Source organism: Propithecus coquereli, unplaced genomic scaffold (genome assembly GCF_000956105.1).
Source record: "Propithecus coquereli isolate 6110/MARCELLA unplaced genomic scaffold, Pcoq_1.0 Scaffold22, whole genome shotgun sequence".
Lineage (NCBI taxonomy): Eukaryota > Metazoa > Chordata > Mammalia > Primates > Indriidae > Propithecus > Propithecus coquereli.
In genome coordinates, this window is record NW_012147189.1 from 10098463 (window position 1) to 10114276 (window position 15814).

The 15814-nt window shown below is 37.3% G+C and overlaps 1 protein-coding gene across 1 annotated transcript in view; it reads left to right on the forward strand.

The window, feature by feature from the left end:
• The first annotated feature begins 1139 nt into the window (after positions 1–1139).
• The window catches only part of FAM81B (family with sequence similarity 81, member B), a 65657-nt gene continuing 50982 nt past the window's right edge, over positions 1140–15814 (forward strand). The window contains exons 1-3 of the mRNA XM_012644772.1: positions 1140–1299; positions 1726–1835; positions 10995–11059. Coding sequence (XP_012500226.1) covers positions 1290–1299; positions 1726–1835; positions 10995–11059 — 185 coding nt within the window. The 5' untranslated portion in view covers positions 1140–1289. The remainder of the gene's footprint in view (positions 1300–1725; positions 1836–10994; positions 11060–15814) is intronic.

Here is a 15814-nt window from a genome sequence, read left to right on the forward strand (position 1 = left end):
CATGCCCAGCTAATTTTTTCTATATATTTTTAGTTGTCCAGATAATTTCTTTCTATTTTTAGTAGAGACGGGGTCTCGCTCTTGCTCAGGCTGGTCTGACTCCTGAGATCAAAACGATCCACCTGCCTCGGCCTCCCAGAGTGCTAGGATTACAGGCGTGAGCCACTGCGCCCTGCCAAGATTCGTTTTTATGCACTGAAGGAGGCAAGAAATCCTTCATCTTTTTCTGCCACACCCCTTTTAATAAAAGGATTTGTTCTGCAAAATTTGGATTCAGTCAAAAGGCTGTACGCATACTTAAGGACCTAGATGGCCACATTTCACCTTAAGGCTGTAGGTTCCCCACCCTTGCGAGGAGCAAGAGAAGGTTGTTTGTTTGAAGGTGTGTAATGAGCCTTTGGGGCTGCTTGCAAACCATGAACTACTGTATCTCTAAGTTTGAAGGGTTAGCACTAGAGATATTCCACTGAAGCCAAAATCATGGGTGGTCTCTACCTTTGGAATCCAACTTTGTCACTCAGCATCCTGAATATCATGTGTCCTTGGAGCAAGACAAATCTGGCACCATAATTTGACAATAACTTAGCCAATAACATTATTTTTGTATATGAAGTCTATGAAGTATTAACAGAATATGCAAATTCAAATTTTAAAACTCAGAAAAACTTTTTAGAGCTAAAACAATCCACTCCTTTTTGGCCAAATAGCTGAATAAAATTCCCTCTATGAAGTTAAGGTTAAATATTTTTACTTATTTAAAACCCTGACCCATGTCACCTGTCATTATCTGTGCATCGTTTGTGATACTCCTCTAGCACACTTGAAGATTCAGGAGTACCATGGCATTTCCCTTTTTCTTTGTCTAATTTGATGGTAATTGGTTTCTTATCAAACTGTGAAGATAAAATCGGAGGAAGGGTATGAAATGTCGGTTTAACAATGGCCACTTGCCACCCAGTGAGACAAAGAAGTGAAGGACCTAGTGACTGTTACGACAATGAGCGTTAAGGGAAACCTTCAAAGCTCCTAAATCTCAGGGACTTCACAACCTGTGAGGGCCAACCCCACCGATGTCACAGGTCCTTCCTGCAGTCACAATGCTGGTAAGTCACAATGCTGTTAAGTCACAATGCTGTTAAGTCACCCTTGGGAAGATGCCCCAGAAACATGACTTTAATTAGGATGCAATCAAGATTCCTTAGTACTTTGGCTTTCTGAGAAAGAAAAAAAAATTTGTTTCCTTCTAAAAAATCAAACCAACAAAAAATAAAGTAGGGAAATCAAGCATCATGAGTGCAGGTACTTATCCTACGGACTACTTAAGGTCTCTAAACTTCTCATACTTCATTCTCTTACTCATATTTTTTATTACATATAAATAAAGCAATAAATCCCAAAGAAGCCCCTCAGATGGCTTGGGGACAATAGGGTAAGAAATTATTTCCTTTCATTTCATTATAGAATGGTTTGATCTCAACAAAGTTCATAAATGTCTCATAGAAGTACCTGTGAGGATATGCTCTTCTAGCTGACTGTAGTGCGATGGGCAATGAGGGAGAATTGGAGTCGTGGGGGGAAGGAAGAGGCAAGTGTAAAATAAATTGGATGCCTCCCTTTGAGCTTAGCCATCTGTACAGAAACTGCTCTCAATTAAAAAAAATTACTGCCACTGCAAAAATTCACTTGCCATAGTTCCTGATCTGATTCAGCATTCTGGTTGCCTAGATACAGATGTAAACAAAAGTGCCTCTCCCAGTGCCTCCCCGACTGCCGAGGAACAGCCAGATGAACCTGATGGCCCCCCTCCTGGCTCAGCCAGTGACCAAGAAAAGAAAGCAAGTACTTTTCCACAATCATATTTAAAATAGAATATTTTGCTTAGCTTTTTAAAAGCTTAGGTTTGCTTAGAGAGCTTTAAGGAAGAATGGTTCTTCTTTATACTCTTACAACACTTCCTCTTTGTTCCGCCCTGACAAAGTGACTAATGGTAGCATAAGCTGACAAGAAAAATGGTCTCAATCTGTAACTACATCAATTGAATTGACTTTTCATATATGGAGTTAAAATTTTTAAAAAGTTTATAATGATTTATTTTTTATGAAGATTCAAAATGAACCATGATAAACGCAAGGTATAGACTTTATCTCTAACATGAAAAAGAGAATAGCTAAATATAAGGATTTTTTTATTAGTGCTTATCATATCTTCCCCATTAATTAAAAAGAACTTTCAAAGCAAATAGTGTTTTTAGATTTCTTTTATACTTCTTATAACACCTGACCAGCAGATGCAGCCTCTTGTTATGGAAAGAGCTAGCATAATATCAAGCACTGATTTGGGGTATCTATTGGCTGTACCACACACTAGCCATGGGACTTTGGATGATCACTTAACTTCTATTTCCTTTTCTGTAAAATGAGCTAATTAGGCCTATTATCCAAAGTTGTTGTTGGGTTCGTCTCAGGTAAAGTGCTTAGCAAGTAGGAAAGACTCAATCAATAAATAGCTATAGCATGATTATTATCATCATATACATGATCTTGAGCAAGTCCATTACCTCTCTGACCCTCAAGATCCTCACCTATAAAAGTCATCTTACATTCTTTCTGTAATAAGGAAAGATTTCAGCTGCTTAAAGTAACTAATGTCATCCTTACATTAACATAAAGATAATGATGCCTACTTTACAGGGCTGTTGAAAGAATGAAATTGCATCACATACAAGAAAGTATTTTATATGGTCCACAAAGCCAAAAAGAACTATAGCATTTTAAAGTATTATGATGAAATAGGTGAAAACTCATATGTATGAACAAATACCATAATAACCACCACGTTGTTTGACTGTGAGACAATTATTATACACAACATCCTAGCCTGTAGGAATAGGGATAAAACAGAAATGACTCCTGTATTCAATTAGCAAAGATGCAAAAATTTAGATACTGTCTTAGATACATTAAAAACTAAAATAAATGCACCACCATGTTAATGGCTTTTATTCTGGGTAATAGAATTACAAGTGAGAATTTTTTTTCCTGTATCTTTAACTTTTCTATATTTTTCCAAATTTTCCTCCATTGTCACATTTAACATTTGTCCTTTCAAAAGTGTGTGTTATAGGTGTAAAATAAAATAGATATATAACTAATTGTTATACTCCAGAAAGAGAAAGGAGGACAATGGCCCAGTAATTTAGTGCCCTTCGACACAGTATTCATCATACTCTTTAATTCCACAAATACTTAGAAAGGGCTACTGGTTGCCGAACATGTTAGGCAGGGACAATCGGTGAGAAAATACCAAAAATAGGTACACACACACACACACACACACACACACACATACACACACACACATTTACAGACCAGGAGGAACAGTGGTGAGGTCAGAAGGAAAGAACTAGCATGCAGTATGTGAGATCCCAGGGCCCAGATTCGTTCCAGTAGGAAATGGAAGTGAAAACACACACGAGGGCAGAAAACCAGTCAGGTCCTCTAGGAATCTAGTTTCCATACTGTGGACACCGAATGCGAGTGGATCAGCAGATCCATTCTCTAGGCGAAGACTTGGCTTCTGAGCATCAGACCCATTGGAGATCCCAATCAGCAATGGGGACAGGGCCCCAGCACTACCACAGAAACTCACTGATTGCATTGTGAGCTGCCTCCAGCCTGTTCTCTTTGTCCACCACCAAGAGGGCTGGGTCAGGAGACACTATTGTCAGGTGTTCTTTATCAGCTTCCTTGATAATGAACTTACCTTTTTTTTTCCTTTAAGTTTTATTGGAGGAGGGAGTTTTCCAGTTAAGTTTCTTAGGCCTTAAGAAATAGTAGTTCTTTAGGTATTTGCAAAAGAAATTCTCTCTGTATGTGGGTCTTAACGTATTCTGCCCACCATTACAGTGTGAAATAACACAAAGCAAGAAAAAATATCCTAGGAATATATTTTGTTTAAGTTTTTAACTAAGAGGGAATACCACTCATATTCTCCCTATTAAATCCAGTTCAGTGATAGGCTGTTAAAATTAGGATAAATTTGTGTTTTGTTTTTTAAACTTAAAAGAATATTGCAGTTTAAAGCATTTTCAGCATATGCAAAACAGTGAGTACATTTGCTATCCTCTTTCTGATCATAGCAATGCTTCAAATTATCAACTTTCATGAAACTAGAACTTTCTACTAGTACCATTTTATTAGAAGTTGTCAATTAAGTATGCATGTAACCAGCTATATTTAATATTAGTAAATACGTATATGGCTGTGCTCTGTGCTTTATTTCTCATTGACTATGATAATCTGAATCCAGGTACTCAGATAGACTAGCTTTCTAGTTTGGGGCTTCGGTTTTGAAAATTAGCCAATTCCCCTAAAGAATAATTCATTCTGTGAGGTCTTCTTGAGTAACTCAGTCAATAATCACTGGATATTTTATTTAAAAATTATCTAAGAATAATCTTTGGCTTTGACTTTTGCAAAAAGTTTTTCCTGACTGCGATACCAAATCTATGAAATGCAACTCTCTAATATCTCCATAGGACTTAATTTTGGTTTTAGTCATTAGCAATACAAAGGGGACATGTATAAGATTAACTGGGCTGATGGGCTATGATCTACAGTATATATTTTGTTTAAAATTAAAATATTTATATAAGGATAAAGTGGATAAGGATAAAGTGGATAAGAATAACGTGGGAGTAAAAGCCAAGATGGCTGACTAGAGACATACCTTGTCAGACTGTCCCAGCTGAAGGGTAGAAGGTTGGACTAAGGAGAGTGAAGAACAATTGCAGCTTAGGTGTGGATCACAGGGAGAGATTGCAGAGGCATCGGGAACCCCACAGAGAAAGGCTGCAAAACTGAGAAAGAGGAAGAGAGAGAAGAGAGGACAGCAGCCTGAACCAAAGCCAGAGAGACCCAGAGCCCAGTGAAAGGGTAATGGGGCTCCCCTCCCCTACAAGGGTGACTCCGGCGCAGCAGCAGGACACACGCCAGAAGAGTACTGAGAGATACCAGAGGGCTGGCATTCTTATACCTAGATCCCTCCTCCTCTGCACCTCCTCCATTCCTGGCATCACAGAAAGTAATTTTGGCTCAAGCCAGCTTATAGCTGTGGCCCCTCCCACCCATAGCAACAGCGAGAGTGCTCTGTGCTGAGAAGCCTGTTTCTCTGCAATGTGGGTGCATTCCTGGCTGAGCTCACCACTGAGAGTAGAGCTGCTGCAGCGGCGTTTTGTGGGATCACCTACTGGTGGCTTGGACAGGACCCAGGACTCAAGAGCAGTGCACCCAGGACACAGGAGTGGCGCAAGGAGACTGGAGCTCCTCCCCTCCCATGGCAACTGCCAGACTGCTGTGCTAAGAAGCCTGTTTCTCTGTGGTGGGGGCACATTCCCTGCTGAGCCTGCCACTGAGGGTGGAGCTGCTAAAGCTGTGTAACCCAAAAGGTTCATCAAACCTGCTAAAGGACCCCAAAGGGAACTCAGGACCAGCACTCTTCTCCCTGATACCATCACGGACTAATCTTTGGGGGCTCAGAGACAGGTCCATAAGCCAGCCCTGGCACCCTCAGCTCTCAACTGAGAGGTATGATGAGAAGGAACCAGTGAAAGAATTCCAGAAATATGAAAAATCAAAGTGAAAGGACACACCCCAAAAGAAAACAATAACTCCTTACCAATGGATACCAACTTAAATGAAAAGATTAAAATGAAAGATGAAGAATTTCAAATATGGATTGTAAGGAAGCTCAATGAAATACAAGGGAAAATAGAAACCCAACACAAACAGGTCACAAAAACAATGTAGGAAATGAATGAAAAATTCTCTAAAGAAATCAAATTATTAAAGAAAGAAAAACCAAACAGAACTTCTGGAAATGAAAAGTTCATTCAAGGATTTACAAAACACAGTGGAAAGCCTTAAGAATAAGCTAGATCAGGCAGAAGAAAAAAGTCAGAGCTTGAAGATAACATCTTTGAGCTAAACAAGTCAGTCAAAGAAAAAGAACAAAGAAATCAGAGGAACAAACAAAGCCTACAAGAAATTTAGGACTATATAAAGAGGGCAACCATGAGAATCATAGGCATCCCTGAGGGTAAAGAAGAAAATACACAAAGGTTGGAACATCTGTTTGAAGGAATAATCCAGGAAAATTTCCCTGGCCTTGCTAGAAATCTAGATATCCAGACACAAGAAGCTCAAAGAACTCCTAGGAGATTCATCGCAAAGAGGTAATCACCATGATGCATAGTCATTAGACTTGCCAAAGTAAACATGATGAAGGAATTCCTAAGAGCAGCAAGGCAAAAAAAATTAGGTAACTTACAAAGAAAACCTATGAAACTAACTTCAGACTTCTCAACTAAGAGCTTGCAAGCCAGAAGGGATTGGGGCCCCATTCCCTCAGTCTTCTCAAACAGAATAATGGGAAGCCTAGAATTTTGTATCCTGAAAAACTAAGTTTCTTATATGAGGGAGAAATAAAGACCTTCTCAGACAAGCAAACACTGAGGGAATTTTTCAAGACCAGAGCTGCCCTGCAAGAAGTACTCAGAACTGCATTACACATGGATCAACACAATAGACACCCACCAGTGTAAATTCATCCAAAGGCTAGTCAGGGCCCAGATACCATTATGGCTCAACAAGTAAAATAGAGCAATAAAGTTCTACTCAAGAGGAAAAACAGAAATCCACTCCACTTATCAATTCTTTCAATAAATGTGAATGGCTTGAACTCCCCACTCAAGGGACATAGTCTGGACAAATGGATAAAAAAATACAAGCCAAGTATCCACTGTCTCCAGGAAACACACCTAACCCATTCAAACTCAAGTTGAAGGGACAGAAAACAATACCCCATGCAAATGGAAACCAAAATAAAGCTGGTGTAGGCGTTCTCATATCAAATAACACAGACTTTAAATCAACAAAAGTAAATAAAGACAAAGATGGTCATTATGTAACGGTAAAGGGAACAATTCAACAAGAAGACTTAACAATTCTAAATAGTTACACACCTAACATAGGAGCACCCAGACTCATAAAGGAAATCCTATTTGATCTAAACAAAGTGATAAACAGCAGCATTGTAATAGCTGGGAATTTCAACACCCCATTGACAGAATGGCACAGATCCTCCAAACAGAAAATAAACAAAGAAACAATGGACTTAAACAGAACTCTAGAACAAATGAGCCTAACAGACATCTATAGAATATTCTACCAAAAAACCACTGAATATATGTTCTTCTCATCAGCTAATGGGACATTCTCTAAGATTGATCACATCATAGGCCACAAAACATGTCTTGACAAACTTAAAAACATAGACATTATATCATGTATTTTCTCAGATCATAGTGGAATAAAATCAGAAATCAACTCCAAGAGAAACACTCATTTACATACAAAGTCATGGAAACTAAACAACCTACTGCTGAATGATAGCTGGATCAAGGAGGAATTAAGATGGAAATCAAAAGATTCTTTGAACTAAATGATAAAGGAGACACAAGTTATCAAAATCTCTGAGATACAGCTAAAGAAGCCCTGAGAGGAAAATTCATAGCCATAAATGCCTATATCCAAAAGACAAAAAGATCACAAATCAACAATTTAATGAATCATCTCAAGGAAATGGAAAAGGAAGAGCAAACTGATCTCAAACCCAGCAGAAGAAAAGAAATAACGAAGATCAGAGCAGAGCTAAATGAAATCAATAACAAAAGAATTATCAAGAAGATTAATGAAACAAAAAGTTGGTTCTTTGAAAAGATAAACAAAATTGACAGGCCTCCTGCTAATTGACCGGGACCAGAAAGGAAAGGCTTTTAATAAGCTCATTCAGAAATGAAAAGGAGAAATCACAACTGATACCATAGAAATACAAAATATCATCTCAGAATACTATAAAAATGTCTAGGCACATAAACTTAAAAACATGGAGGAAATGGACACATTCTTGGAAGTGCACAACCTCCCTGGGCTCAATCAGGAAGAAACTGAATTTCTGAACAGACAGATATCAAGTATTGAAATTGAAACAGCTATCAAAAATCTTCCAACAAAAAGAGTCCCAGACCAGATGATTTCACATCCAAATTTTACCTGATCTTCAAAGAAGAACCTGTACCTATATTGGAGAAATTATTCCATAACATCCAGAAGGAAGGAATCCTCCCCAACTCGATCTATAAAGCCAATATCACCTTGATACCAGAGCCAGGAAAGGACACAACAAAAAAAGAAAATTACAGACCAATACCCCTTATGAATATCAATGCAAAAATTCTTAATAAAATCCTAACAAACCTAATTCAGCTGAACATCAAAAAATAATCCACCATGACCAAGTGGGCTTCATACCAGAGATACAAGGATGGTTCAACATACACAAATCTATAAATATAATTCACCACATAAATAGAAGCAAAAACAAAAACCACATGATCCTCTCAATAGACACAGAAAAAGCATTTGACAAAATCCAGCACCCTTTTATCATAAGAATGCTTAACACAATAAGCATAGATGCGACTTACCTCAAAATTATAAAAGCCAAATATGACAAATCTACAGCCAACATCCTACTGAAGGAGGAAAAATTGAAAGCATTCCCCCTTAGAACTGGAACCAGACAAGTTTGCCCACTATCACCACTTCTGTTCAACACAGTGCTGGAAGTCCTAGCCAGAGCAATCAGACAAGAAGAAAGGAAATCAAGGATATTCAAATGGGGAAAGCAGGGGGGTCAAATTATCGCTCTTTGCTGAAGATATGATCTTATATCTAGAAAACCTCAAATATTCTGTCAAGAGACTCCTGGAATTAATAAACAAATTCAGCAAAGTTTCAGGGTACAAAATCAATGTACACAAATCTGTAGCATTTATATATGCTAACAACAATCAAGCTGAGAATTAAATCAAAGACTCAATACTTTTCACAATAGCAAAAAAGAAAATAAAATACCTAGGAATACATTTAACTAAGGAGAAGAAAGACCTCTACAGGGAGAACTACAAAACACTGCAGAAGGAATTTACAGAGGACATAAACAGATGGAAAAACATATCATGGTCATGGATCAACAGAATCAATATTGTTAAAATGTCTATACTACCCAAAGTGATCTACAGATTCAATGCAATCCCCATTAAATTACCAATGTCATTTTTCACACATCTAGGAAAAGTACTTCTTCACTTCATATGGAACCAGAAAAGAGCCCAAATAGCCAAAGCAACCTTAAGCAATAAGAACAAATTGGGAGGCATCATTTTACCAGAATCTACAAAGAAGTCAAGCAAATCAGTAAGGAAAAAATACTACAAAGCTATAGTAACTAAAACAATATGGTACTAGCACAAGAACAGAGACCTAGACCAATGGATCAGAATAGAGAACCCAGATATAAAACCATCCTTATATTGCCATCTGATTTTTGACAAAGCAGACAAAAACATACACTGGGGAAAACAATCCCTATTCAATAAATAGTGCTGCGAAAATTGGATAGCTACAAATAGAAGACTTAAATAGGATCCATACCTCTCACCACTCACAACAATTAATTCATCATGGATAACAGACTTAAACCTAAAGCATGAAACTGTAAGAATTCAAGAAGAAAATGTTAGAAAAACTCTTATAGATATAGGCCTAGGCAAAGAATTTATGAAGAAGACCCCAAAAGCAATCACAGCAACAAAAAAATAAATAAATGGGACCTGATCAAATTAAAAAGCTTCTGTACAGCCAAAGACACAATCAACACAGCAAACAGACAACCTAACAAATGGGAGAAAATATTTGCATGCCATATATCCAATAAAGACCCGATAACCAGAATCTACAAAGAAGTCAAGCAAATCAGCAAGAAAAAAATCAAACAACCCCATTAAAAAGTGGGCAAAGGACATGAACAGAAACTTTTCAAAAGAAGATAGACTAATGTCCAACAAACACATGAAAAAAATGCTCAATATCTCCAATCATCAAGGAAATGCAAATCAAAACCACAGTGAGATATCACCTAACTCCAGTGAGAATGGCTTTTATCAAAAAGTCCCAAAATAACACACGCTGGCAAGGATGCAGAGAGGAAGGTATACTTATATACTGTTGATGGGACTTCAAACTAGTACAATCTTTATGGGAAGTAGTATGGAAATACCTCAAAGAACTAAAAGTAGACCTACAATTTGATCCAGCAATCCCAGTATTGGGTATTTACCCAAAGGAAAAAAAATCATTCTATCAAAAACACATGAGCTTAAATGTTTATTGCAGCACAATTCACTATAACAAAGATGTAGAATCAACCCAAGTGCCCATCAATACATGAGTGGATTAATAAAATGTGGTATATGTATACTATGGACTACTGTTCAGCCATAAAAAAATGGTGAATTAATACCTTTTTTAACAACCTGGATGGAACTGGAGACAATTCTTCTAAGCAAAGTATCACAAGAATGGAAAAACAAATACCACATGTAGTCATTATTAAATTGGAAGTAATTGATCAACACCCATATGCACATATAGTAGTAAAACTCAATGGAAACCAAGCCGGTGGGAAGGGGGAGGAGAGGACAGGTAAATTCACACCTAATGGATATAATGCATGGTATCTTGGTGATGGACACAGATGTAACTTTCACTCAAACTGCACAAAAGCAAGATGTAACCAAAACATTTGTACCCCTGTAATATTCTGAAAAAAAAAATTAAACCTAACTGTGTAATTTGGGCACAAGAATTATAGGAGATAGAATAATTTAAAATATATACATAGAAGGAAAAAATTATACAATAGGAAGAGACATCTGTATAAATTACCAATTTTGTTTGTATATGTTTGATTTCCATGAGCTTGTTACACAACAAGGTGGAAATGACAAGGATAAGTACTGTGAAAAAAAAAAAAAAAAGAATAACCTGTAAAGTAGTCAGTGATATATTTTTAATCTGTAACTTTTGTTTTAGGTAACATTACCTCCAGCCAAAATGTCAACCAAGAATTCTACAGATCTAATTGAATATGTTGACAAGTAAGTTTTTAAATTATAGCTAGTTTTAACTATTAACTCCATTTAATGATTCAGTCAGAGATTAAAGTGCCTGAATGAGACCTTTGAGTTAAGTTCTCTGCTTTCAGTAGAGGCCAGACCATATCAGGAAGACAAATTGCTCAAACCTATTCTTTTCTGATGAACTGAGCAAACAGATTTTACTGCCTCCACTTTAAATAACCTCCATAGGTTCCAGGAGATTTATGGGTAAAGTAATACCACATAGGCAATGAGTGACATTCAACAATATCACAGATAGCTAACTATGACTTCAACATAAACCAAGAAAATCTGTTAATATTTCATGATAAAAACACAGGAAATTTTGAAATATATTTAATTAATCTTTAGAAAATTTTGTTTCTGCTATTTACAGTACCATACCTGGAGCTCATCCAGGGAAGGTCTACAGAAGAGGGAAAAGTCTGGGCACTGGGAAATATAGTAACATACTACTGATACATGCACATTGTCCAAAATATCCTAGAATTACAGTTTGTAAAGGTGGAATTACAGAGGCATTGCGTATTAATTTGAGTTGTTTTCTATTTCGTATGTCGAAGCAAGATTTGGTCTAATACTTCCAGTAATGTCTTTGGGGTGCTTGGGATTTAGTCTCAGCCCTTCTGCTAATTTGCTCTGTGACCTCAGTCAGTCCCATAATATCTCTTGGCTTTAGTTCTTAAATTTGCAAAATGAAGAGATTGGGTTAGAAACTCTATAGGGTTCACCGTAGCTTTAAAATAATTCTGATTCTAAAATATGCATCACGACCACAGAAGAAAAATGACTAAATAAGTGAAATGAGTCAATGTGAAGAGAAAAATCAAAATACACATTGGACTTTGATTTTTTTAAATTACCATTAACCTTGAGAAAAATGAAGATGAAATTTTAAATTCATAGATTTTTATTGCACTATTTTCCCGATTAAGAATTTCCCTGTTCTTTAGCCAGTTAAATTTAATATATTCCAAATAGTTCACAGTATTTCAGTCCCTCTTTTTTATTCTCCCCACAATTTGTATTTGTTTATGTGACTATGAATCTATAATTTAGAAAAAAATGAAACCAAACATGAGGAAAGGATTCTTTTTAATGTTTAAAAACTGTGACATTTAGATAGATGAGATTTTTTTTCTTTTTTTCTTTTATTTGGATAGATAAATTTTTGTTGTTGTTGTTAAGCACAACCAATGTGGTATGCACAAAGATAATTATTATAAATAGATATATTAACTAACTTATCTTCCAAGGAGAAAAGGGAAACTTGTTCCTACCTGGCTCTCCATAAGACAAATGGAAAATAGAAATAATTCTTCTGATCTGTCAAATTTCAGTATGAATCAAGTGGATTTCTTTAGCCCAAGCTGGTGACCTACATCCCAGGAGATGAAAGAACAAATTCTTGGAAGATAATAACAAACTTAAGAAGTCCAAGAAAACTTTTTGGATTTCTTGTATTCTAGAGAAATTAAAATTAAGACAAAGAGAAAGAAATAGTCTATAATTAAAAGCAAAGGCATGATGAAACTATCTGGCCCCAACATTTATTTCTACCTTCATCTCTCCCTTATCCCCAGTTAGTATCAAAGCCATATATCTAGAACTTTCTATTTACTACCTGAGATCGTTAGTTCTCTTTTTGACTCTCGCCTCTAATCTCTCAGACTGCAAGCTCCCTAAAGGCTGGGACTCTATGGCCTTATGATTTTTAAGACCCCTACAGTTGCCTATCTTGGCACGTTTCAATATTCTTGATAAACTATAATTGACAGATTTAATAGACAGTAACGGTGGAACAACTGGATCATTAGAACTCTGTTTAAAGAAGTAGATTTCTGGGTAGCTGTTTAACTATAAACCAAAATGGCAGTTAGGCATTTCAATCATTGGTACAGACATTTTGAATTGACGTATTTAATCTAATAAAATAAACACGAAGAACAATGATTTTAAAATTAACTTCACCCTTCAAATTATAGTATTCATGGGTGACAATAAATGTGTTGATATGCAAACGGGGTACTTAAGTAAAAGTCATTATCAACTCATTAAATGGCCTGAATATTTATTACGTATTTTCAGAGGCTTAATCTATATGGGTGTATTTATAGGTAATACTATCAACAAAGAACAACAACTCACAAAGTAAAAATCCAGCAACAAAAGAGGCAGTCCTATCCTATGAAAAAGGTCAGACTAGAGAGATACACATTTTAAAGCGAGCTGATTGGGTGTGTTTACAGAGCCCTTCTTGGCCTCAGGCAGTTGGAACAATGTTCACACATTATTATATTTGTTAAATGTTAGATCATATTAATAATCCATGGGACGGGGGAGGTAGGATGTTTGCAGTCACTGATAGGACAGATATGGTGACATTATATTAAAGGCAATAAGTAATTCTGATGTCCACATTTGTTCATTAATTTACAATGAGCAGTCATCTACTGATTTTATGACAGTGTGTTGTGTCCAATGCTCATTTAAGCTTAATCGAGCAGAAAAGCATCAAAGCCTTTTTTCAGATTCTTCGTCTTCTGCTGGTGGACACAGCACTGAATGTAGGCCAGGGCAGCTCAGGTTTACTCTTGAATCTGCCTCTGATCAGCTATGATCAGATCAACCTTGAGAAAAATATGATCAACCTTGAGAAAAATAAAATTTCTTCTCTTCTCTGAGCAATGTCTGCCTCCTCTATAAAAGGCGGTGGGGGTTTCAAGTGATCAATGATGCACACTTGCTATTTCTTAACTCTGCCCACAATTTCTCATCAATATTCTTCTATGTAATGAAGTAGGTGGCTAAGATTTAAGAACTACATTATTCTCCCATGGGATTTATTAATAATTTTTAATGGAAAACAAATTCTACTCATAAATCTTTTTCTTTGACTATCCTGGGGGCAGGGCAGGAAATGTTTCTCAACATCTAATCAAATACTTTCTAAGGTCTCTTTCATCCTTAAGATTCTTCGGTCTTCAAAAACTGCTTATTGCCATTTATTCATTTAACAAATATTTATTAAGCACCTATTATGTGCCAGGCACTGTGTTAGGCACTTGAAGAGTCACCTGTGAACAAAACAGAGATCCCTGCCCTCATGGAACTCTCATTCTAGCGGGAAGGAGGGACACACATTGTTAGACAGAAGTGTTTCAGACAGAGTAGGCCTCACTGAGAAGTTGGCATTTGAGCCAAGACTGGGAAATGAGGGGTTTGGCCATGTGGACATCTGGAAGAAGGGCAGTTTCTGAGATAGGAACATTCCTATGGTGTAGCAGAAACAGAAAAGTGGCAAGGATGGCTGGAATAAAAAGGAGAAAAGTACAAACTTGAACTATGACAGCATCTGGGATTCAATGTGAAGGTCTATGGAGAGAATGAATCCTGAATTTCTGCTGCCCATGGAGAAAGTTCCAAATTTCCTGAACAAAAAGGAGGCAGGGAAACAAGGTTATTTTATACTAAGGAGTTTTCCAGCCTGGGTCATTGCCAATGTATATCTCAGGAATTCTCTCAGGAGTACATTTTGTGAAGACGAGGATCTGGCTGACAGCCAAAGAATGGTATTTAAAATTTGGATACATAAAACTTTCAATATGTCAAATGGGAAAAATAATAAATGATTAATGATTTCTCCTTATGAGTAGAATACAGAATTCAGGCTCTGAAAGTATTCATTTTCAAGGTTTTTCTTAGCACCATGGCAGACATTTTATTATGCTCTGATGCATTGCTTTTGTTGCTGCATGATGAAGACAGATATTTCACATTACAATGCATGAGGAAGGAAGACAAAACTGTGTTGGCTGAGCTGCCTACAGACAGGCCGTGTTAGGGTGGGTGGCGCTGCCATCAGCCACAGTGCAGTCTTCTATTCTCTCTCTTTCATCTTCTCACTGCCCCAACCTGTGATGGCCAAGACTTTGTGAGTGGGCGTGGCCACAGGAGTTGGCATTACCCACAGTGACCCCCCGCAATCAGTAAGGGCAGGGGCTGCCCAGATGGCACCAGTCCCTCCTGCCCCAAGAGGCTCTCTGGATTCTTGTCATAGCTAAGAGCTTCTGCTCAGGCACAAGAACTCCACTGTGGCCAGTCTTGGTTCTCTAGAGCACAGAGGGAGCCCCTCCAACCACTGGGCCTCAAAGAGGACCCTTTGGTCCCCAAGGAAAGATGTGAGCCAAGCAGGAACAGGTGACTGGGGTGAAAAATGCCATGATGCTGGAAAAAGTTTACATATTAAGAAGCAGAGGAATAAACACACCCAACTCCTCTGAGAAAAGTGCAAATACAACAGGAAGAGCCACTAATTACTGTGATGGAGCAGAAAGAGAAGAGTTTCATTAAAATATTTCGGAGCTGAGTTACTGATAACCTCCAAGCCTCAGTTTCCTCCTAAATTGAGAAAAATTTTACTTATGCCACAAGGTAGTCGTGGGAATAAAATGAAAGTGATATGTTTACACTAAATAGAAGTAAGATAGTGTTATAATAAGTTCCTTATGTTTTTCCTGGTCTAGGGAATCCCCTCAAATAATTTCCCATTTGTATCAGTTTCCCAGGGCTGCCATAACACAGCACCACAAATCGGGTGGCTTAATACAACAGAAATGTATCGTCTCATAGTTCTAGAGGTTATAAGTCCAAAAATCAAGGTATCAGCAGGATTGGTTCCTTCTGAGGGCTCTGAGGGAGAATCTGTTCCATGTCTCTCACCTAGCTCCTGGT